Below are 21,190 nucleotides of genomic sequence, written 5' to 3'. Positions count from 1 at the left end.
CTAAGTCTATGAAGGAACCATCGTACCAATCTGGCAAGCCAATCTCAAGGGTCCAGCCCTGGAGACAACCTTGGAAGGCACTAAAACGCGACTTCAGGGGTCCGAACACCGATCTCTCGGCCCTGTCGACATCGTCACCACATCGCGGGCGCTTGTACGTTTCCGATATGCGGACCTGCAAGTTGCCTACTGACCGCTGCTGACAATTCCACCGAGAATAATGCTTTGAGTTATTCGACGGACTCCGCTCGTCCCCATCTTCGTTTCTTGATAGCCGTTAAGTATTGGGTGCTTTTTTCTCTTCGCTTTTTTTTTTGGACGGGAGGCATGGTTCCGATATTGTACTGGAGAACAGCGACGCGACAATGGCTACCTCAGCCCTGAACCTGAAAACTAGTGCTTCACAGCCGGCTGCCACCGCGCTGATAGCTACGTCTGATGAGCCGAAGAAGTCTCCTAAGCACTACCGCGGCTTTGTCGCTGGGGTGTTCAGCGGGATTGCGAAGTTATCTGGTAAATATCCCCATCCTATAGAGATACGTTGATCTGGCTAACAAGACACAGTGGGCCACCCATTTGACACGGTGAAAGTTAGGCTTCAAACGACCGAGAAGAGTCATTTCCGCGGCCCAGTAGATTGTCTCATGCAGACACTCCGCAAAGAAGGGTTCGCGGGGTTGTACAAGGGCGCTACACCACCGCTTGTAGGATGGATGTTTATGGACTCGATGTACACAGACACATACTCCCAAACAACTCACTATACTAACACTTGCAAAGTATGCTAGGCTCCCTAAGCGTCTACCGCCGCGTCCTCAACGACCGAGTCTTCAACCCCCCCTCACACCTCCAATTCGGCGAACAGCAGCGTAAACTACCCGTATACGGCCACGCATTAGCAGGCACAATGGCAGGATGGACAGTATCCTTCATTGCCGCGCCGGTGGAGCACATCAAGGCACGTCTGCAAGTACAATACGCCGCGGATAAGAAGTCGCGTCTATATTCGGGACCGATCGACTGTCTGAAGAAGATATACACCGGTCATGGAATGAGGGGTGTGTACCATGGTCTCAGCGCTACACTGCTCTTCCGCACATTCTTCTGCTTCTGGTGGGGAACCTACGACCTTTTTACGCGGCAGCTGCAACAGCGGACTTCGCTTTCTGCTCCTGCTGTCAATTTTTGGGCCGGAGGTTTGTCGGCGCAGATTTTCTGGTTGACGAGCTATCCGAGCGATGTCATCAAGCAGCGTATTATGACGGATCCGCTGGCACAAAGAAGATTTCCGAGGTGGAGAGATGCTGCGAAAGCGGTGTACAGGGAGCAAGGTTGGAAAGGGTACTGGCGGGGTTTCGTGCCGTGCTTCTTGAGAGCGTTCCCAGCGAATGCCATGGCATTGGTTGCGTTTGAAGGTGTCATGAGGAGTTTGCCGGAATAAAGCGACGTTTCCATTCCCTTGTTGTTTTGGAATTAGCGACTCATAGCATTGTGATACCACTGATAGATGATAGATGTATTATCTAGTCAAATACAATATAGCAAGAAGACGTTTCTCTTGTCGTAAGATCATCATGTCGTTTTCGTAGCCTCTTGTTACACATCTCATACCTCATAGCTTGCCCTTGCCGTCCTCGAGCTCGCAGAATGCCTTGAACGTTACCAAGCCTTCTGCACCCTCCTCATCCTCGGCATCGACATCGCTCTTGATGACGACTTCAGCTGTGGCACCGACAAAGTAGACAAAGCCTTCCTTGATCTCCTCCTCCTTTGGCCCCACGCTAATCGTTCCCTTACCCTTGGTGCAAAGGATGATGCTGGGTCCATCAATCGGATCAAACGTTGCCTTTCCTCCGACCCGGTTAAGAGCAGTCCGTACTACGGCGAACTCGGGAATCGGTGGGTTGTACAGCTTGTTACTGCTGTTGGAGCTATACGCCGGTGCGTTCAACCTGACCTGTGAGTAGTCTCTGGGCTCCATCTTTTGCTCACTGATTGGCGCATAGCTGTATGTCAACATCTTTGTCAGGTTGTCCACGTCCTTGAACTTTGGTGTGAAGCCTGCGCGGACAACGTTGTCGGAGCTCGCCATGCATTCGATGATGTCGCCAGAGAGGTAGGCGTGGATGTCGTCAGCCTTGAGGAACATGGCTTCGCCAATGTCGAGCTTGACGTAGTTAAGGAAGAACTGGACAAAGAGACCGATGTCACCGGGGAATTGGGAGTTGAGGCGAACAACGAGGTCTGCGAGCTCTTTGCCGTCATTGGAGGGTGGGCCGCCGTCCGCGAACTTGTCGCCCTCAGACTCCGCTGCCTTGACAAGCTCTTCACTGGCAGATGATAGCGCATCCTTGTCCGTATTCATGAGCTTTGTAAAGGCAGATTGCAGAGCCTTTTTGTTCTCTTGCATATCCTCTTCCTTGTCTGAGGTCTCCTTGCCACTGATGGTGTCTTCAAATTTCTTTGCCTCTTCTTCGCCGACTAGCTTTCGCAATGAAGGAACGGTCTTGAGGAAATGGGCGATTTCGGCGAGGGGTCGGAAGCCGCAGAGGCCGTCGAAGGGAGTGACCGCAATGGTCATTTCGGGCTTGTGGTTGTCATCTAGCGTGGGGTCAGTATCTTTGTTGAAAAATTCCGGCACGATGCTGACCTGGGTAGTTCTTGGGGTCGCTCGCATGCAGCTGTTCGGCGAGCTTCTTGTTTGGATGTGCCTGGATGCTCAGGGCCTTGTTGATGGAGAGCACCTTAAACAGGAAGGGAAGCTTGTTCTCGTAGCGCTCAGCAATGTCCGTTGATAACAGGGCTTGGTTTTCTTCGAAGAGGTCGAGAAGTGTTCGCTGAGTTTCCTTGTCTTTGGAAGGCAGCGACGGGTGTGTGCCCATCCATAGCTAACCGTGTCAACAACGCGTCAATCGCAGGCCGGAATTTCATACCTCAGCATATGGCTTTTCCTCTTCAATGGAGAAGTCGGAAGCGTTCGCAGCGTGGAATTTGGCGGCTGCAGATTCTTTGCCGACTTTGCCTGGGTTGGTTCAGCATACCGCTGGGGCGACAGTGAGTGATGACGCGGGGCACGCACCCCAGTCGTAGCTGTTTACACCTATAGATAGTTGGTCAATGTTGGTTCAACTTGATTTCACTATCTTGACTTACCGCATTCTAGTCTGATAAGAGGGTTCCGCATCTTGAATGTGATTTCGGTAGAGTGTGGAGGTTGCGTATGTATTGCGATGCCGCGAATTGGCGGAGGAGCTCTGGGCGGGGTCCACTTGTTTGGTCCCGCACAATCGTCACCCTGCCGTTGGTTTAAGCTCATCCCCTCTTCCATGACTAGCGTATCCTACCCTGCGTCCCGCCGACTACAGGTCCCGACGTTGATCATCTGCAGCTACTTCCTTTCCTCTACCTCAGTCTGTCGCTTCCACACCACCATATGAACTACCTGCGCCGCCTCAGGTAACACGAAAAGAGCTGGGGAGTTGACGGGCCACAACTTCCTCAACATGGCAGCCCGCAGCAGGCCCCGTGGTCAGTTGAAGGAGGAGTTCGACGAGGAAAGAGCCCTCTGGAACTCGATCAAAGCTGACGGACGTCGCGTTGATCAACTCATGGTACGAATATACTTTCTTCATCAACACCAGCGTTACAATCTGCATCTCTATATCCATCGCCATCGTTCCTTACCATGAGCGAAGTACCGCGGAATCTTCGCGATTCGGAAGGCTACTTAGGCCATAACCGAAATGAATATGGAAGAAATCGAAATGACCATGGACAAGAAGATCCAGAGGAGGAGCGGCGCCTCTGGAAACAAATCAAGACAAACGCCAGACGCGTCGACAAATGCATCGTATGGTGCACAAATCGTGCCTTGTCGCACGCTTCGCTTATATCAACTACACGAATATGTGCTCCCTTGCTGACATGCCGCAGAAAGAGTCGGATGTCTTGCAAGAAAAGATCGCTGCCCTCGTCGCAGAACAGTCTGCTCGTCAGGGTTCGTTGCCCAACTGACTACTACATGTTCGTCCCACTGTGCTAACCCGGCTAGATCGCGGCGAGGAAACCTCAGCCCGTATTGATGACGAGCTTGAAGAACTTCTGCGCGACAACATCCGTAATCTAAATGAGGCACAGACCCTTCTCCAGCCGGTCGAAGGCGGTAATGACGTCTCCACCCAGATGACACTACTGGCCGCCCTCCGTCAGTCGGAAGAGGCCCCGCCTTCAGCATCACGAGCCACCAGCGTTGGGCACGGGAAGTCTGGACGCGACCGCCAAGGCAAGCGAAAGCACAACGACAACATCGACGACCGCGACAGCATGGCTGCGGACAGTCCTGGAGGCCCCAGCCCAAAGGTCGTTATCAGCAGCCAGAAAGATCGACTGGTAGCCAAGTCGGGCAGTAGCAGAGCAGGATCGGTACCTGTTGCGAGAGAGGGCAGTGTGAAGATGGACGAAGACGACTCGGGTAAGGGTAAGATGGTTCTTCCTTCTTCCAAAACCAAGCCCACAATCAAGTACAAGACCAAGCGTTGAGCTGTACTTTGCTATCGGCGTTCACCTTAGACGGCAGACGATACCCACTGGCATATTTCCTTTCGGCTTGTTCGAGGTTTGTAGTCGGATAGGCAAGCTCATAATCTCACCTCATCTGATCTCATACGTCTTTTCATGTGCTCATGCCACCATGTACCATCTCTTCTATCATAGCGCCCTTTTTACACATCATCCCATGTCCCTTCAGACACCACGTCAGCTGACGACATCACTACAGAAATCCGACCACGTCTTTCGCCACAGACAGAGGTCCTCTACCGAAACAACGCGAAGAATCGCTCTTCCGCGTCCTCCATGTCCTTCGAAGGCGAGGGCATCTTATGTCGCGTGACATCCGTGATCGGCGAAGGAAAGCAACGTCGGTACGAAATCATCGATGCTGATCCAGACCCCCCAACACCGTCAGTACCCTATCGCGCTTCCGTTAACCACCTGATACCCATCCCGCCACCCTCATCAAACACCACATTACCAGACCTCAGCAAAGGCAAGAATGTTCTCGCTCTCTACCCAGGTACCACTACTTTCTACAAAGCGGAAGTGGTGGCTGTCTGGAGGCAAAGTGATGGCAAGGTCAAGAAAGAAGACGGTGGCAAAGAAGGAGATGGTGTGGACAATCTCGTCAGGTTGAGGTTTGAAGGTGAAGATGAGGCAGATCGTGAGATGAGTGTAGAAAGGAGGTATGTGCTGCCTGATAGATGAGCGGGTAGTCCTCCAGCGCTTCGAGAAGCGAGGTCAACTTTCGGTCATAGTGGGCTCGTATTGAGTCTGTGTAGGAAGTGTCGGATACCATTGGGGGAGGATGTTCTTTGGCATGGACTGGCTGCGGATACCTCTTGTGGTGCAATTTTGCTTTTGATTTCTCGCATAATTTAGTCACGCTTTCGTTATTAGTCCTATCAATACCTTGTTACTAGCAAAGCACATCCATCTGCAAAGGTTCGCGGGCTAGTCAAGCCATAGAGTATGGCCAAGCCACTAGTCCCCAAGCAAGCAAGCGTCATCTGGACACGTCCCAGAGCGCATCGCCAACAAGCCTCAATACTCCGCGACCCAAACCAACCTAACCCCGCACAAGACGCAGAAAAGCATTCTATACCTCGATCGAGTGTCGCGTCACTGAGAAGATCTTGGTAGGCGCCTACGATCTCACCATCAGACTTCCAATCCAATCACACGCGCGACTACCGAAGCCATCAAGCCCGCGCCGCACGCCAACTCCACCAATATCCGCAGCTACCTAATCTCCACCACCCACCCACACCATTGTCGCCATGAACAACTTCTCTTTCCTCGAGTCCTCCCAACAACAAGCCGCCCAGCAACAGCACAATCAAAATCGCCCTCCGCCCTCCCCCTCACATTCACAAGCCGGCAGTATTGCAGGATCGCAAGTTAACGGCGGCGGCCAAAACGGCGTTCCAATGGTTAATGGCCTACCCAGCGGCGGCCAGCAGACGGACATGAACCATCTGTGGGCGGTGGTGCAGCAGTTGAGTCAATTGCTAGAAGAGAACAAAGCGCAAACGAGGGGCATCGTGGAGGGTGTTGCTGCGATACAAGGGAGGGCTGCGCAAGAAGAGGGGGGTGAGGTCGGTGGGCTTGCACCAAGGACTGGCGGGGGAATGGGCATGAGGGAGGTCAATGGAGAGATCAATGGTATGTTAAGTCTGCGTTGAGAGTGTTTGGACGGCGATATTCGTCTGGACCTGGATGAACACATACTAACACACATTATAGCAGCGACAGTGGCACATCTACAATCACAGCTCTCAAGCGCACAAACAACCATCGCATCCCTAACCTCAACCAACACATCTCTCTCCGCCCTCCTCACCGACTACGAATCCGCTCTGACCCTTCTCCTCGATAAACTTCGCCCATACGCCTATTCGCAAACCTCCGCCATGCTTGCTCTGCACAAACACTACCAGGGGCTTCTTGACCAAGAACGCTCGACATCTATGGCACTGCGGTTAGAGCACGCAGACTGGCAGGCTGGGTTAAGTCGCGTCGCAGAGAACGCAAGGAGCGCATTACGATGCCAAAGTGAAGTCGAACAGGGGTTGAGGGGCAGATGTAAAGAGTTGGGCGAAGAAAATCGCGTGTTGAGACGGATGGTGGGGTGGGAAGAGAGGGATAGCAGTGAAGATGAGGGCGAGGATAAGGCATAGTTGGGCTCTTTCAAGATGTCATAGGACGTACATGCTTCACGCGTTTTTGTTATGCATAGCGTTGGCGTTTGGGGATATCACAAGTCGGTCACGCTTCTGGAGGGGCGTACCAACGGCTGGCGTATTCTTTCACCAATTGGACGCCACTGGAAGACAGGAACGTCAAACATACTCAGTTGCAAGCTCCCACGTCGCTTTCAAGCAAACAAAGTCCTGGATATATTTCCACGTATTCTACATTGAAACCGCCCACCTCTCGTACACAGGAGATTTATACATCTCCTACTATACACCACGCCGAACCCGTTCCCTGGAGCCATCGAAATCTCCACTATCCCCTCCATAACGATAGAAAATCGTAATCCACCCCGCGACATGATACGCATCCGCATCCCTCACAACCCCCATATCATCCCCTCCAAAACCGCGCACATCATATTTATGATCGCCTCGATACACAACTGAGGCCACGTTGTGCATCTCGCAAAGGATCATGTGTCCCTCTGATCTAAGCCAGGAGCGCGTGTTGGCCACATCTCGTTGCGAGACTGTGGGCTGTGGGGAAGGTGGGTCGGCTAGTGAGGCGGCTGCGGGGAGGGGGAAGAGGGGGTCTGTCGATGGAGATGGTGAGGATGGGGATGAAGATTGAGAGCGGGAACGACGGCGCTGTACTTCTCGATTGGGTGGTGTTCCAGCGCGCCTAAAATCGTATACGTCGGGCAAAGCTCCTACGACAATCTGTGCTCCTAGTTCTTCCCGGAAACGTCGGTGGATAGCGTCGTTTTGTGCTATGGTAGCGCACTCCGTTGTACCGCTATCCATTGGACTTGTTCCAGGATCGGAAAGTTCAAAGCTCTCAGGATGGGGAAGTTCAGAGGGCTCTTGCCTGGTTGCTTGCTCTCGGATTTCGCCCTCTTCTGAACCTTCCTCGTCCTCGTGAGGATGAGCAGATGCCCACCTCTCGTGATCCTCTGAATCTTCGTCAGCCTGACGGTCGTCGTCGTGTTGTTCTTGCTGACGATGCTCATCATGCACCGCTGTCCCAGCGCCCCTCTCAGCGGCCCTCTCTTCAAACTCTTGCATATTTTGAGGGACCCAGACCTCGCTCTCGGGGCCAGAATTTTGATTCACCCAGCTCACTAGCTGATTGCGTCTCCTTTCAACCGCTTGGCCTTCCAAAGAGTCCACAAGACCGTCCTCGCTGAGCCTCTCTCGGACACGATTAGCCACGACAAGCTCAAGCCAGCTATCCCCGACCTCTTCATGCTCGTCGCAGATGAACTCGTACGGTTGATGGTGATGTTCTCGATGCCATTGTATCCTTGTCTCGCGTATGATGGACACATAGTCGGGACTACCAGTCTCTTTCCACAATTCTTCCTCGTACAAGTCGTTGGCCGCAGCATGAATCCAATGATAAGCCTCGCGGATCCGGTCGTATGGCGCCATGATCTCACTGCTGTACCCTTCTTCGCTATCGCTCATAGAATCTTTTCGTTCTAGCGTCAAAACGTTGTGGAGGCAGAACACTGTCCGGCACATGGGGCAGGCGTTGCGGTTTCTAAGTGTTGAATTCACGCAATTGAGACAACATTCTTCGTGGAAGATGTGGTCGCATGGAAGGCGTATCACAACGCTATCGTCCCAGTTGTAGTCTTCCCAGCATATACTGCAGGTCTTGGGAAGCTGCTCGGAGTATTGAATGGACCTATCCATGGTAGCTATGAATTGCCCCATTGAGGGCAAGTCTGGCATGGCATCATCTTCCTGGTCAGGAACTGAAGCGGAAGTTTGCATCGACATGGTTGAGTTGAGTGAGTTGTGCCGCTACCTTGAAAGTTGGGAACATACGAGTCGACGCTTATATGCAGACTTCTTGGAGTTAGTTGGATTACTCCTATAGAGAAAGCGATGTTCACTACACGTCGCGGATAGGCTCTTGCACTTCGCGCATCGCCACGACTATATACCACACATATAATGCTACCTACAGCCATTCACTCTGAAGGCAATCACATGGCCATATATAAAGCACCAGAAGCTAAATCACTCACCGCTGCAGTCCACACCAAGATCACACTCGTAATACACATTCAACCAGCTCGTACACCCGCCGCTGGTATGGCACCCAACAACCTCCCCAGCCTGGAGGACTTCCTCGACGAGCGAATCCGACAACAAAACCGAAACTTTGGGGCCACTGGGGACTCCAACTGCGCCATCTGTCTAGAACGAATGCAAGTAGACGTACAAGAACCGAGTACCCGCCTTGCTCAACTCCCTTGCAAGCACATACTGCATCTCCAATGTCTACGGGATATGACGGAAGGCTACATCGACAACCGCAACAAGTGCCCGAGCTGTCGACAAGAGCTCTTCGAGCTAAACATGCTACCACCAGCAATGGAAGCGCTAGCGCGGAAAGAAAAGGAGACGTATTACGATCGCAATGCCCCTTTTGACACCAAGCGGTATACGGAGCTGTTGACGATCACCGACAACCTTTTCGACGAGCAACGCAGACTCCATGCAACTGGTGCGGAATGCTATGTTGGGATCCCAAAACGTGTATGCGCATTGTGGATCCAGGCGGGGCATCAAAAGAAGATTGTATGTGAGGCGCACGCTATAGCTGAATCTGCATGGTTGGAGCTTGAGGCAGCGCGGCGTGTGAGAGATCAACTTAACCATGCCAACATGTTGGCCACTTGGTCCAGTCGTATCTTCATGGGTGCACTGGAGGTTATGCAGGACATGTTCGAGGAACAATTTCAGTGTTCAGATGATGAACGCGAGCTAGAGGACCGTGTTTCGATGACGGAAGAGGAGGATATTGAGGAGGAGGAAGAGGAAGGGAAAGAAGAGGTACATGAACGACCAGACCCGCAGCCGTTGAGGGGATCTATGAACGAAGTTTTTGGCGGAGCTATTGGAGCGCCGTGGACGCCTACATCTCGGGATTATACTCCCGCAGAACAATCCACAAGTATCCTGAGAGCGACACCACCACGGCGATCGACTCAGAGTCTACCACCACCAAGCATGGAGACGATGTTAATGGTTAGAGACTGGCGCAGACAGACACGTTCCGCACCGTCAGCTGTAACAGAACCTTCGTCTTCGCCTGCATCATCAGACGATGGATTTGTAGCTGACGTAATGAATCGTGTCCGCGAACAAAATCAAAGCTTTCACCAGCATTTCCTCCAAGTCCGCGAGAGACTTCAGCGAGATCGAGTCATCGTCCTTGAGCTACGTAATTTGGCCTCGGCGGAGATATGCGGGAACCGAATGCGGCGGATCAAACTCCTTTCTGGAGATGTACTTGGAATCGTGAGGGACATTGATGGATACGACATTGTGGGTAGCATCGCGGTGTTTTGGCGTTGGAAAGCATAGCGTCATGCGCTTCGAGTGCGTTTGGACGTCAGACCGCCAGTGACAGGTTAGTTTGCAGGCTACAAACGCTGTTCGTGCGTTCGAATGGAAGTGTATCGTTTGGTTGGTTGGCTACGTTTGTTTGGAGTTTAGAGCATATGACCTCCGCACGGCGTTCTCGGGACGACATGGTGTTTCAAGAGAGCTGGTTGCGTCATCGACGAACAAAATTCACGTCGATAGCATATGTTGGACGTCATGCTGATGAATACCTCGTCCCATATATCCGCCCTCTGGCGCCGTGTCGAAAGTATATAAACCTCACTAGATCCCCCAAACTTCTTCTTTTCCTCATTACTCAGACATGGACTGACCAAAAATGACAACCCTCATATGGGATGTCTGTCTAAAATCACGGTTCCTACCTGTTCATGTTTTTGCTTGAGTTGAGAAGAAGATTGCCATGTCGAACAACGTGGCTTGAGACGGTCTGTTGACATGGCGCGCTAAAATTCGATTTGAGACATGCCCTCAACATGACTTTCACGCTTGACATTTGTACCTAAGCATAAAAAAACGACATAGATAAAAATAGGGGATTGTTTGAATGAGCAATGAGAAAAATAACGGACGAACCCTCTCAAGAAGCATGCCCAGACGTCTGCTCGCTAACCCCTGTCCTTACCCCAGACTTCTACCTCGGCACAACTAGCAATCCCCCGCTTAACGCACCTCACCACCTTCACATCCGTCCCCCGTCCGAGCCCACTTCTAACGCAATCGAGCTACCCGAAGTGCTGTCTTGGACTAGTTGCCCCGTTCATGCAGTGGCGTCAGCAGAGATGCCTCGGGGTAGAATGAAACCGGTAGGCGCGCTGGGCTGGGTTAAACCATCTATGTATCGCGACTTCCTATGTCGAATACCGTAGTTGTGTTGTTTCAGACATCGCGATAGCTAGACAGGGAAAGGAGTTGGTAGAAGGTAAATTGTTGATCCTGGATGTATGCATGTACTTGATTGAGTGGTTGCTGATGGATGCCGAGTAGGATTCGCTGACGCCTACACCGTTCAACTCTGCAAGCCATCAACAAGGGCCACAGCACGGAGCGCGTCGTGGATACAATTAGTGGGTCAAGAAGCGAGAGTGATAAGAGTGGACCTCGTCAATACAAGTTGCTGCTCCTCTTCGACATCTTTGCGACGTTTCCTCGGCCAGCACATTGAACCGCCACCATGGTGATCAAATCCCGGTACTCGTTCCCTATACCCCAGGTTTCCTTACCGACGTATATCTTCGACTCACCCAACGTCGAACTACCGAAGGAACCATTCTACCTTTCGGCAAGCGAACCTGAAAAGTACAACATCTCGTTACACGACCTTCGTCTCTATGCGAAACGCTTTGCTTCAGGTCTGCGGCGCGCAGGTCTCCAACCGGGAGACCGCGTGCTGCTCTACTCGGGGAACACGCTCTTCTTCCCAGCAGTAGTGATGGGTATCGTCATGGCAGAGGGTGTCTTTACCGGCGCAAACCCGACTTACATTGCCCGAGAGCTAGCATACCAATTGAAAGACAGCGGGGCGCGCTTCATGATATGCGCAGAGGGCAGTTTGGACACAGGAGTCGCAGCTGCGAAAGAGATTGGCATGGGTTCTGAGCGCATCTTTGTCTTTGACGATGGTATTGCCACCTTTGAGGGCCGCAAAGTGGAGAAGAGTATGGAACTCGGAAATGTTCGCCACTGGACTGAACTCCTCGATACGCCAGAACGCGGCGATGCATACTCTTGGCCAGACCTGAAAACACCAGAAGAGCTCGATCGCATAGTTGCGCTCAACTATTCCTCAGGAACAACTGGTGTTGCAAAGGGCGTCATGATAACGCACAGGAACTACGTCGCAAACTGCAGCCAACAGATCCACATCCAAACCACCAGTCCCGACTACTATGAGAAGCTAAAGACGAAGAAATACCTTTGCTTCCTGCCCATGTACCATGCTATGGCGCAAGCCATCTTCTGTTTCGGTGCGGTGAAACAACGCGTACCCGTCTACATGATGCCCAAATTCGACTTTGTCGAGATGCTACAGAATGTACAAAAGTACCGCATCACCGACATGGTCCTGGTACCTCCGGTCATCGTAGCCATGGCAAAGCACCCAGCAACGAAAAAATTCGATTTGAGCTCCGTGACGGGCGTGTCCTCCGGCGCTGCCCCACTCGGTCGGGAAGTGATTGAGGAATTCGAGCGGCTATGGCCGAATGGTCAAGTCAATGTCAAGCAGGGCTACGGCATGACGGAAGTGACTTGCGCAGCAACCACATTCCCCCCGTCTGCCTACTCGTCCAGCTTTTCTGTTGGCGAAGTACTAGCAAATTGTGAAGCAAAGATCGTTGTAGATGACGACGGCAAGGTCGAAGCGCCACAAGGCGAGCGAGGCGAGATCTGGGTTCGCGGACCCAACATTATGAAGGGGTACTGGAACAAGCCCGATGCGACCAAGGAGACTCTAACGGAAGATGGGTGGTTGAAGACGGGAGACGTGGCATACGTGGATGGGCAGAACCACTTCTTCATAGTTGATAGGAAGAAGGAATTGATCAAGGTCAAGGGTCTACAGGTTGCACCGGCGGAGTTGGAGGCGTTGTTGCTGGACCACCCAGATGTGCAGGATGCTGCTGTTATTGGCATCAAAGCGTAAGTTGGCCCGCGTTTTCTACAGTCTGTATCAACTGCTAACTTTGTCAGTAATGGCGATGAACTGCCTCGCGCGTACATCATGCCTCAGTCGCCCGACAAGGCGACTCCGGAGACTGCTGAGAATATCAAGAAGTGGCTTGCTGAGCGTGTCTCCAGACATAAGCGCTTGGAAGGTGGTGTGCATTTCATTGAGGCGATTCCGAAGAATCCCTCTGGGAAGATTCTGAGGAAGGAGTTAAGGGAGAAGGCTGCGCTGGAAGATACCAAGGCGAAGTTGTAGATTTGATGGAGGCGTTCATAGAGGTAGAATCCGTGCAAGATAGCGATTCAGGGTTCGGTATGGGTCGCAGACTGATCGAGTACGCGTTTCATGTCAGAGCTGTTGTTTCTTGCTTCGACGCCTTTCTTCCAGGATGTCAATTGTCCCCGAAACATTGGATTTGATATCTTCGTAATTCTTGCTGCTTTGATATATACATGCAGCATGCTCCACCCGCGACTGACATATTCATCAGCTGTGCCTGTGAACAACACCCTAGTTGCTTCGCTGTCCGTTCTTGGCTGCCCTCAGCTCGTCCATCTTCTTGACCCGCTCCTTGAACTCGTCGTACTGGCACTTTTCGTATGAATGCCTCTCGTTCTAGAATTCTCGTCAGCCGCCCGCTCTCGTCCTTCTTCGTCCCATTCTCGCATACCTCGCACTTCCATGGTAGGTAGTACTCCTCGTACCGACACCGGTTCAAGGGGATAAGAAGATGTGCGCATGAGTCTCGGTAGGGAATCGGTAGTTTGGCGGCGCTCATTTCCTCGCGGGTAGCCTCTGCGGTCCCGTCAGTCTCTATTCCTCGGAGCCAATTGCGTTAGGATGCGTGGGCGGACGTACTCCTCGGCTCGCCGTCGAGGCCGACGGCATGCTTGATGGTATCGGTGACAGTCATACTGGCGGCCCGGGGTGTTGATTATCGTCAATGGCGCGCGGGGGGCTGGTGGGCGGAGGTTCGTCTGCGGGCGAGCGTGGTGAGGTTCACTCGGTGTCGGCAAAGGCAAGCTGACGACCCCGATGCTTGGCAGGGCAGTCGCGAACGCGGACTCCCAACGCGCCTTCCCCCAGGTCTGACGCGAACCGCAGACACGCCTTCACGAAATCACTTGACACGCCCCGAGACACCCTTCTACATCTAATCGAATGGTGAAGATGCCCCCCGCGCCCGATGGCAAGATTTACTCGGCAACATACAGTAATGTGCGCAGTCCCCACTGCTTGCGACACCTCACCATTGCGACGATGCACTGACAAAGCCCGCCTGCAGGTCCCCGTCTACGAGTGCAATGTCAACGGCAACCATGTCATGCGCCGCCGCGCCGACGACTGGATCAACGCGACCCACATCCTCAAGGTAGCCGACTACGATAAGCCTGCCCGAACCCGCATCCTCGAGCGCGAAGTCCAGAAGGGCGTGCATGAAAAGGTCCAGGGCGGTTATGGCAAATACCAAGGCACATGGATACCGTTGGAGGAGGGCCGACATCTGGCAGAGCGGAACGGCGTCCTGGACAAGATGCGCGCCATCTTCGACTATGTCCCTGGCGACCGGAGCCCTCCTCCTGCGCCCAAGCATGCGACTGCTGCGTCGAATCGCATGAAGCCGCCCAAGCAAACTGCGGCGGCGGCAGCTCGGAATGGTAAAAATGTCTATTCGCTTGAGTCTATGCAGTGTAGGGGGTCACTCTCATTGGTCGTTGTCAAGCTTGAATACGGGACATGGTGCTGACTGATATCGCAGCTTTCGTGACCACGAGCGCGCAGTCGCAAGTTAGCGAAGAGCCGTACGAGGCCTCTCAGATTAGGTCACAGATCTTCCGCGAAGAGACACCGGACAACGAAACCGTTATTTCCGAGTCGATGCTGGGCGACGCAGATATGTTGGATTCATACTCGACGGGCGGCAACAGGAAGCGCAAGAGGGGAATGGATCAGATGTCTCTGCTCGACCAGCAACACCAAATATGGGCAGATCAGCTGCTGGACTACTTCATGCTGTTAGACCACGAATCCGCCGTCTCATGGCCTGAACCACCGCAGAGCATTAATCTGGACCGGCCGATCGACGAGAAGGGACACGCAGCCATGCATTGGGCGGCGGCTATGGGTGATGTGGGGGTTGTGAAGGAGTTGATACACCGGGGGGCGCGTATTGATTGTCTATCAAACAACCTAGAGACACCACTAATGCGTGCTGTCATGTTCACCAACAACTTTGACAAGGAGACTATGCCCAGCATGGTTAAGATCTTTCAGCAGACAGTTCATCGGACAGATTGGTTTGGAAGTACCGTGTTCCACCACATCGCAGCGACCACGAGCAGCTCGAACAAGTATGTTTGCGCTAGGTGGTACCTCGACTGCATCATCAACAAATTATCGGAAACATGGATACCAGATGAGGTCACGAGGTTACTCAACGCGGTAGACCAGAATGGCGACACAGCGATTATGATTGCTGCGCGGAACGGGGCGAGGAAATGCGTGCGAAGTTTGCTGGGACGTAATGTCTCAGTAGACATAATGAACAAAAAGGGCGAAACGGCAGACGATCTGATCAGGGAACTCAACAGTCGACGACGAACGCATGGACGCCCACGGCAGGCTTCATCGTCTCCTTTTGCGCCACCACCAGAACACCGACTCAACGGACACGTCCCGCATCTAGATGGCGGACCGCTAATTCCAGTGCCATTCCCTAGCATGGCTGTCCGAGAACCTATCCAGTACCGCTCGCAGACCGCTTCAAATCTCATGAACAAAGTCGCGCCAACGCTGCTAGAAAAGTGCAAAGAGCTAGCCGAGGCATACGAATCTGAACTCCAAGAAAAGGAAGCAGAATCCTTCGACGCAGAACGCGTAGTCAAGCGACGCCAAGCCGAACTCGAAGCCGTACGAAAACAAGTCGCCGAACTACAACTCATGTCAAACGGCCTACACATTGACCTCAACGACGACGAAGCGGATCGGCAGCAAGAAGAGGAATTGCGGTTACTAGTGGAAGAAGCCGAGTCGTTACTTGAGATTGAACAAAAAGCCGAGCTCCGCCGACTATGCAGTAGCATGCCGCAGCAAAACGCCGATACTTCGCCTGTGGATGTGACAGAGAAGATGCGCCTAGCCCTCCTACTACACCGCGCGCAACTCGAGCGGAGAGAGCTCGTCCGAGAAGTCGTGAGTAATCTCAGTGTAGCAGGCATGAGCGAGAAGCAAGGCACGTATAAGAAGCTTATCGCGAAAGCGCTGGGCGAGCGGGAAGAAGACGTCGAGTCCATGTTACCGGAGATTCTGCAAGAGTTGGAAGAGGCGGAGACACAGGAACGGGCGGAGGGACTGGATGGAAGTCCGTTGTAGGGTTTCTCTTGGGGTGTTGGGATGGGAAGGGATAAGATCGAGGTTAACGAGTATTTATGACTAAGATAGCGAGCATCTATCTCTTAATGTATACATGTATTCAAGCCTGGTTCACCACCCAACGATTGGGTACTGTGTAAGTTTTTGTGACACAGACACTGCTAACATCCACTGATAGACCAGCATGATATTATAATCTAGTCTAGGGGAGCAGCAATAACCAAATTCTGAGCAATACAATCGATTCTAAGCAGCGAGCTACAGTGTCTGACAATGACAACGTCACCACATTGGGTATACCTAGGTAGATACCATCACAATTCCGAACCCCCCAAAACCAACCGTCAATAACCAACGATCAACCGCGCAATAATCCAATTCCCGCCAAAATCCACCTTGACGCCTTATAGACCCCCTCCCCCACAACAACAGCGCGCACCTTTAACTCCGCCTAAGGCCTGGTCTTGATCCGACCTAGCCATAGAAATAGTCCCCCTTCCTCCTCCCCGCATCCAAATTCAGCAACGCAAACCTCTCCAGCAAAACCGCCCTCTGCACCACAGTCTCCTCATCCTCCTCATCCTCCCCCTCACCTCCATCTCTCTCACCAACCGGACTATCCACTCTCCGTCCAACATACCCATTCTCCTCCAACACTTCCCCCAACGCCGTACGCGTACTGCTCTCAAACGCAATGCCGAATCCGCCGCCTGTTCGTGACATGGCAGTTGCGGTGCATAACCAAGATTGCGTTGCGGAGGCTACTCGGCTTACGGTTGTGGTGCCGGGGGTGGAGCGGCGGTTGGTTAGGAGGGAGAGGGCGGCGAGGGGCTTTTTGAGCTTGTTTTTTAGAGATCGGGTGAGCTGGGTGGGTGTGCGGTGGCGGGGTTTAGGTGGTGGTGGTGGTGTGGTGGAGATGCTGGTTTTGGGGCTGGCGAGCGTAGTTGTCAAGGGGGCCGGCAGGGCGAGGGTGATTGTTGGTGGTGGTGGTGATGACGGCGTTTTGTCGGCGGGATAGGCGGAATGGGCTGTTGAGGAGGATGAGGTTGAGGTTGAGGGCTTGGGTGTGTCGACGGTGGTTTTCGAGACATGGTTTCCTAGGGGTGTGGAGGGTTTTGCTGGTTCACTGGATACGAGACTTGTGAATCTGCGTCTGATTTTTAGGGTGTTGCTGGGAAGCAATGTTGTTAGAGTCAAGTTGGGAGGAGGGCAGTTGTGGGGTAAGAAGAGGGTAGAGATGAGTACTTACAGTGAAGATCTGTGCTCGGAATCTTGATGAGGCAAGTCCACTGGCTGAAGGATTGGCGATGGTGTTGAATTGAAGCGAGATGGTATCGGGGTTGAGAGCTCTAATCGGCGAGGTTGTTTCGGACAGGGTGATGGCGAAGCTGAAGTTGAAGGTGTTGCAACTGCTGAGTTGGTAACACGCAGCCGGTTCTGTGCTTCGCCATCTTGACGACGTGGCACCGGCTGAGCCCGTGGTGAAGGGTATTGACGAGCTCTCAGCGCATCTGGGCTTTCTACCCGGCGGTGCTGCTGCTGAGCCACTGGCGATGGAATCCAAGAAGGAGACGAAGATGGGGACGACGCCTGAGGTCTTGACCGTGGCCTATCGATACGCAATGGCCTGGGCACGTCGACATCCTTCGCATCTGGTACAGACTGGAGCAGAGGCATGGCTAGAACGAGGAGATGGATAACAGTTGGTGAACGCACGCCAATGAATAATAGAAAGGTGTTGAGAAGAAATACCAAACGTCAACTGGCACAGTGGAGGTTATCAGGGGAAAGAGGAGTCTCTTGGGGAACTGAGGTGCCAGGTCCACCGGCCGTCTTGTACTGTGCTGCTTACATACTTCAGGGTGTTCTCGCGCTGTAATCGCTTTCTCGCCCTGATGCAGGTGTGTACCCTACCGTCTCGTCTTTGAGCTCCGGAGAGTTAGAAGCTCTTCGCTTCCAGTGTTGATGCATTTGGTACTGTTGAGACTCAGGGTCGAGGGTTTTGTGCGCACGCATGTGAAAGCAGCTTTGTGAGGCATCTCGATACTTCCGACCGTAGCGGTCCATGATCAAAGACGTTGATGTAACCCTGGAACTTGGGGACAATGCATATCTCGTCTTGACAAGAAACAGCGATCAACTGTGTAGGCAAAACCCGCCCCAGCGCACTGACTGAAATATCAAAAAATGCTGTCAAACGAGAATAATGTGGCCGAACACCTACTGATATACATCCTTCTCCCTCGTAAATCCTTATCCAAAGAGATCCTTTCTCCTCATCCAGTCTCCACTACCTAGGTTTCCATCAAGGGCCAACCGACAACGCACCCACGATTTCCATAATACTACAACAACGACACCCGCATCATTGCATCACGTTTACTTCTCCATGTTTCTACTCGTAATGATCTCTAAACCATTTTCGTCCGACTCATGCAGTGCGCTCGGCATGCCGTTCCCTTCGGACAAACAAGGGAAATGCACAGAACTATCAAATCCAAAAACTGTAGTGAACCGAACCAAAATTCCATTCTAACATCCAGGGTGACAATTACAGTCTTACCCTTTGCAACGCCTAATCAAACGCCCATCTATGCATGCTATACTAATAATCTTGCCAAACCAACGTACGGCGCAATGTCAAAGATTCTAACCCAATATGCCTCATTTACGGCGCGTAACGAAGTCCGAAAAAAATAAAGGGTCTGCACAAGGCGAAGGTGCCGACCATGAGAGCCCGTCCCAGATGAACCACCACCCCAAAATGTGCAGTGCGCTACACAATTCCAAAATAAATGAAGACAAAAGAAGCTCTACGCAGCTACACTGGACAAAACACCAATGTGACCACTCCCACATGCCATGACCTGAACGTACTCTCCGTCGGCATTCAACATGATGCTCTTTGCAGCCTCTTCATCCACTGGCTTTTCAACTTTCTTCGAGAAAGATTGAGGAATTCCAGTAGTACTTTTCGCTTGGGAAAACAGGCTTGAAATCGGGATCGTCGTTGGTTGGTCAAGCAGTGCCGCAAACGCAACCCGTCTAATCATCCAATTCACTAGGCGCCTCCTCAAGTTTATGTCTCCTCTCCTCATCCATCTCTTTGTAACTCGCCCAAGACAGCAGACTAAACGCGCCAATAATAAGCAGTCCACCAACAATAGCTGCAGGTGTAAGTGGCGAATTGAGCGGCGGGGGTAGAAGCTGGTCGACGAGCGCGACGATGAAGATGGTGAGGAGGGCAGCGACGGAGGAGAGGACGGGCGAGGTGAGGGAGATGAGTGCGAGGAAGGCTCCTGAGAAGGCTGGTAGAACGTTAGTATTGCAGTGTTTTGGGGAAAGAGCGAAGGGGGGGGGAACATACTAGCATTAGCCAAAACACTGATTGCCATCATCCACGCCTGCTCTCCATGCGGCAGCTCGAACAGTTCCCATCCCATATAATGCAAAAATGGCAGCGGAATCCACAGCACGCTCAGCGTAAACGCGCCGATCAAACTACCAAAGAGATTCGCGAAAATAACACCTTTGTTCGGTGCGGCGCCTTCTGGTGGACACGCCAGCCTCTTGTACAGCACTTCGTACAGGCCATACAACACACTGCCAATGCCAATGACGAGGTTGCCAAAAGCGCGATTCTCAGCTTCGTGCGACGGGGGTGCCTTGTCGCCGCCGGCTCCGCCTCCGGATTTAGAACCGTGTTTCGCGGGGGACTGGTCGCCGTATGCGACGACGAAAACGCCCACGATGGCGATGGCGACGGCAGCGACTTTGCTCGCGCGGACTTTCTCGTGGAGGATGGGGATGCTGAAGGCGTAGGCGAAGAAGGCGGAGCAGTTGTAGATGGCGGTCAAGTCGCTGGCTGTCGTCTGGTTGACGGCTACGTACCAACTTCCTCCTGCGAGCGTGAGAGCGCATGTGATGAAGGCCGTCATTTTGAGCATGTAACGGACGGGCGAGACTTGGGACTGGCGCGGCGTGGGGTGTAGGTTCTGGTGCTGGACCATGAGGGCGGTTTGGCGCAGCAGCTGGACGTGGCGCCGCCAGAAGGTCGGCCACGGCTCGTTCCAGTGCTGGAGGCGCAAGAGGAAGAGGGTTGCGGGCCAGAGCACTATCCACGAGCCGTGCGTCATGTACAGCATGCAGTACGGCTTCTCCCACTTCAACTGGTGCTGGATGTATACCGCGGTCTCGGTCTGCACTGTGAAGCTCACCAGACTCAGCGCAAGCAGAAAGGCGGCGTAGGTGTACTTCTTCCGCGTCTCGTGCTTGGCCTGCATCTCTGGATCCCGCTCGTGGAAGTGATGTGTGCTCCTTCCCAACAACCCGTCGTCCATGTTGTCGTCCTCCGTCTTGCGCCCGAGCAGGGGCGCATTTGCGCGCCCATACTCGGCGTGGTCCATTGAGGGTCTCAGGTCTGACGGCATAGCCGCGTCGTGTTCATCCCAGTCGTCGAATTCGAGTTCTGAATTGCCGGGGCTATCTGGTTCTTTGAGCGCTGACTTCCCGTTGGCTTTGCGATGTTGGCGCGACGAAGAGCGTGTGCGAGAGAGTTGGCGGGAACTCGACCCAGAAGCAACGACGGGCGAGGTACTTCTATTTGGGGGCTCGAGGGTGAAGTCTTCGGAGAGGGTGTGGACGAGGGTTTTGCGAGGATGCGGCGGAGGCTTCTTCCTCAGCGGTATGGACTCAGCAGGCATAAGGTGAGTGGAGGCGCAAGCGAATGACGGTACCGGATGGTAGGTGGGTGGGACCGCTGCAAGCGTGTGATAGTCTTGGGCGGCAGGACACTATGCTGTCTTGGATAGTGGTAAGCTGGTGATATCCAGGTGTTCACAATGCGATTCGGCCAAGCCCCTGCATGCCGTAACCTCCGTGAGAACTCCGCCCCAAGAGCCCCAGGGTCCAATCGCGGCCAAGCTACCTCCGTGCCCACGCGTCCCAGCATGCCCACAAACTTAGACTCGACCCCTTT

General features: G+C 53.1%; 11 protein-coding genes across 11 annotated transcripts; 6 read left to right on the top strand and 5 right to left on the bottom strand.

Annotated features, from left to right (window-relative positions):
- Window positions 1-17: 17 nt before the first annotated feature.
- BKA58DRAFT_374651 (mitochondrial carnitine/acylcarnitine carrier protein) lies at window positions 18-1,554 on the top strand. Its single transcript, XM_046169347.1, has 3 exons — window positions 18-513; window positions 565-730; window positions 781-1,554. Exons 1-3 carry the CDS (start codon window positions 366-368, stop codon window positions 1,439-1,441), a joined length of 975 nt encoding a protein of 324 aa, XP_046032072.1. The 5' UTR covers window positions 18-365; the 3' UTR covers window positions 1,442-1,554.
- A 58-nt stretch (window positions 1,555-1,612) lies between these two features.
- On the bottom strand, window positions 1,613-3,184 carry BKA58DRAFT_302762 (mannose-6-phosphate isomerase; the record flags this gene model as incomplete). The annotated part of the gene is made up of 5 exons (XM_046166946.1): window positions 1,613-2,601; window positions 2,651-2,888; window positions 2,934-3,022; window positions 3,080-3,100; window positions 3,154-3,184. The coding sequence occupies 5 exons, from the start codon at window positions 3,182-3,184 to the stop codon at window positions 1,613-1,615; spliced, it is 1,368 nt and encodes a 455-aa protein (XP_046032071.1).
- A 319-nt stretch (window positions 3,185-3,503) lies between these two features.
- Window positions 3,504-5,481, top strand: BKA58DRAFT_330477 (SGF29 tudor-like domain-containing protein; the record flags this gene model as incomplete). Its single annotated transcript, XM_046168153.1, has 5 exons — window positions 3,504-3,642; window positions 3,723-3,850; window positions 3,934-3,997; window positions 4,052-4,477; window positions 4,778-5,481. The coding sequence occupies 5 exons, from the start codon at window positions 3,504-3,506 to the stop codon at window positions 5,260-5,262; spliced, it is 1,242 nt and encodes a 413-aa protein (XP_046032070.1). The 3' UTR covers window positions 5,263-5,481.
- A 353-nt stretch (window positions 5,482-5,834) lies between these two features.
- Window positions 5,835-6,734, top strand: BKA58DRAFT_304275 (uncharacterized protein; the record flags this gene model as incomplete). Its single annotated transcript, XM_046167012.1, has 2 exons — window positions 5,835-6,219; window positions 6,301-6,734. The coding sequence occupies 2 exons, from the start codon at window positions 5,835-5,837 to the stop codon at window positions 6,732-6,734; spliced, it is 819 nt and encodes a 272-aa protein (XP_046032069.1).
- Window positions 6,735-7,019: 285 nt separating this feature from the next.
- On the bottom strand, window positions 7,020-8,537 carry BKA58DRAFT_397392 (uncharacterized protein; the record flags this gene model as incomplete). Its single annotated transcript, XM_046171423.1, has 1 exon — window positions 7,020-8,537. One exon carries the CDS (start codon window positions 8,535-8,537, stop codon window positions 7,020-7,022), a length of 1,518 nt encoding a protein of 505 aa, XP_046032068.1.
- Window positions 8,538-8,714: 177 nt separating this feature from the next.
- BKA58DRAFT_374642 (uncharacterized protein) lies at window positions 8,715-9,155 on the top strand (the record flags this gene model as incomplete). The annotated part of the gene is made up of 1 exon (XM_046169346.1): window positions 8,715-9,155. A coding segment is annotated over one exon (441 nt), but the record flags the coding sequence as incomplete, so codon positions are not given.
- Window positions 9,156-10,846: 1,691 nt separating this feature from the next.
- Window positions 10,847-12,886, top strand: BKA58DRAFT_374640 (4-coumarate-CoA ligase-like protein). Its single transcript, XM_046169345.1, has 2 exons — window positions 10,847-11,094; window positions 11,160-12,886. Exon 2 carries the CDS (start codon window positions 11,347-11,349, stop codon window positions 12,814-12,816), a length of 1,470 nt encoding a protein of 489 aa, XP_046032066.1. The 5' UTR covers window positions 10,847-11,094; window positions 11,160-11,346; the 3' UTR covers window positions 12,817-12,886.
- A 464-nt stretch (window positions 12,887-13,350) lies between these two features.
- Window positions 13,351-13,753, bottom strand: BKA58DRAFT_434931 (NADH-ubiquinone oxidoreductase B18 subunit family protein; the record flags this gene model as incomplete). The annotated part of the gene is made up of 3 exons (XM_046173299.1): window positions 13,351-13,455; window positions 13,511-13,635; window positions 13,699-13,753. 3 exons carry the CDS (start codon window positions 13,751-13,753, stop codon window positions 13,351-13,353), a joined length of 285 nt encoding a protein of 94 aa, XP_046032065.1.
- Window positions 13,754-13,932: 179 nt separating this feature from the next.
- Window positions 13,933-16,314, top strand: BKA58DRAFT_374635 (uncharacterized protein). The gene is made up of 3 exons (XM_046169344.1): window positions 13,933-14,058; window positions 14,126-14,498; window positions 14,600-16,314. Exons 1-3 carry the CDS (start codon window positions 14,002-14,004, stop codon window positions 16,210-16,212), a joined length of 2,043 nt encoding a protein of 680 aa, XP_046032064.1. The 5' UTR covers window positions 13,933-14,001; the 3' UTR covers window positions 16,213-16,314.
- A 70-nt stretch (window positions 16,315-16,384) lies between these two features.
- BKA58DRAFT_374633 (uncharacterized protein) lies at window positions 16,385-18,158 on the bottom strand. The gene is made up of 2 exons (XM_046169343.1): window positions 17,462-18,158; window positions 16,385-17,383 (listed from the first exon to the last, which is right to left on the bottom strand). The coding sequence occupies exons 1-2, from the start codon at window positions 17,887-17,889 to the stop codon at window positions 16,687-16,689; spliced, it is 1,125 nt and encodes a 374-aa protein (XP_046032063.1). The 5' UTR covers window positions 17,890-18,158; the 3' UTR covers window positions 16,385-16,686.
- Window positions 18,159-19,257: 1,099 nt separating this feature from the next.
- Window positions 19,258-20,915, bottom strand: BKA58DRAFT_397388 (uncharacterized protein; the record flags this gene model as incomplete). Its single annotated transcript, XM_046171422.1, has 2 exons — window positions 19,258-19,520; window positions 19,580-20,915. 2 exons carry the CDS (start codon window positions 20,913-20,915, stop codon window positions 19,258-19,260), a joined length of 1,599 nt encoding a protein of 532 aa, XP_046032062.1.
- Window positions 20,916-21,190: the final 275 nt, after the last annotated feature.

The sequence above is a fragment of the Alternaria rosae genome (genome assembly GCF_020736505.1).
Source record: "Alternaria rosae strain MPI-PUGE-AT-0040 chromosome Unknown BKA58scaffold_1, whole genome shotgun sequence".
Classification (NCBI taxonomy): Eukaryota; Fungi; Ascomycota; class Dothideomycetes; order Pleosporales; family Pleosporaceae; genus Alternaria; species Alternaria rosae.
Note: the sequence above shows the minus strand (reverse complement) of the source record. Positions and strands in the feature narration are given on the sequence as shown.

Coding starts and splice junctions, on each gene's coding strand:
- BKA58DRAFT_374651 (XM_046169347.1), top strand. CDS start 366: ATGGCTACCTCAGCCCTGAACCTGAAAACTAGTGCTTCACAGCCGGCT. Junction 514..564: donor CGGGATTGCGAAGTTATCTG/GTAAATATCCCC, acceptor AACAAGACACAG/TGGGCCACCCATTTGACACG. Junction 731..780: donor TGGATGTTTATGGACTCGAT/GTACACAGACAC, acceptor ACACTTGCAAAG/TATGCTAGGCTCCCTAAGCG.
- BKA58DRAFT_374640 (XM_046169345.1), top strand. CDS start 11,347: ATGGTGATCAAATCCCGGTACTCGTTCCCTATACCCCAGGTTTCCTTA.
- BKA58DRAFT_374635 (XM_046169344.1), top strand. CDS start 14,002: ATGGTGAAGATGCCCCCCGCGCCCGATGGCAAGATTTACTCGGCAACA. Junction 14,059..14,125: donor ACTCGGCAACATACAGTAAT/GTGCGCAGTCCC, acceptor GCCCGCCTGCAG/GTCCCCGTCTACGAGTGCAA. Junction 14,499..14,599: donor GGCGGCGGCAGCTCGGAATG/GTAAAAATGTCT, acceptor CTGATATCGCAG/CTTTCGTGACCACGAGCGCG.
- BKA58DRAFT_374633 (XM_046169343.1), bottom strand. CDS start 17,889: ATGCCTCTGCTCCAGTCTGTACCAGATGCGAAGGATGTCGACGTGCCC. Junction 17,384..17,461: donor TCCGAGCACAGATCTTCACT/GTAAGTACTCAT, acceptor ATTGCTTCCCAG/CAACACCCTAAAAATCAGAC.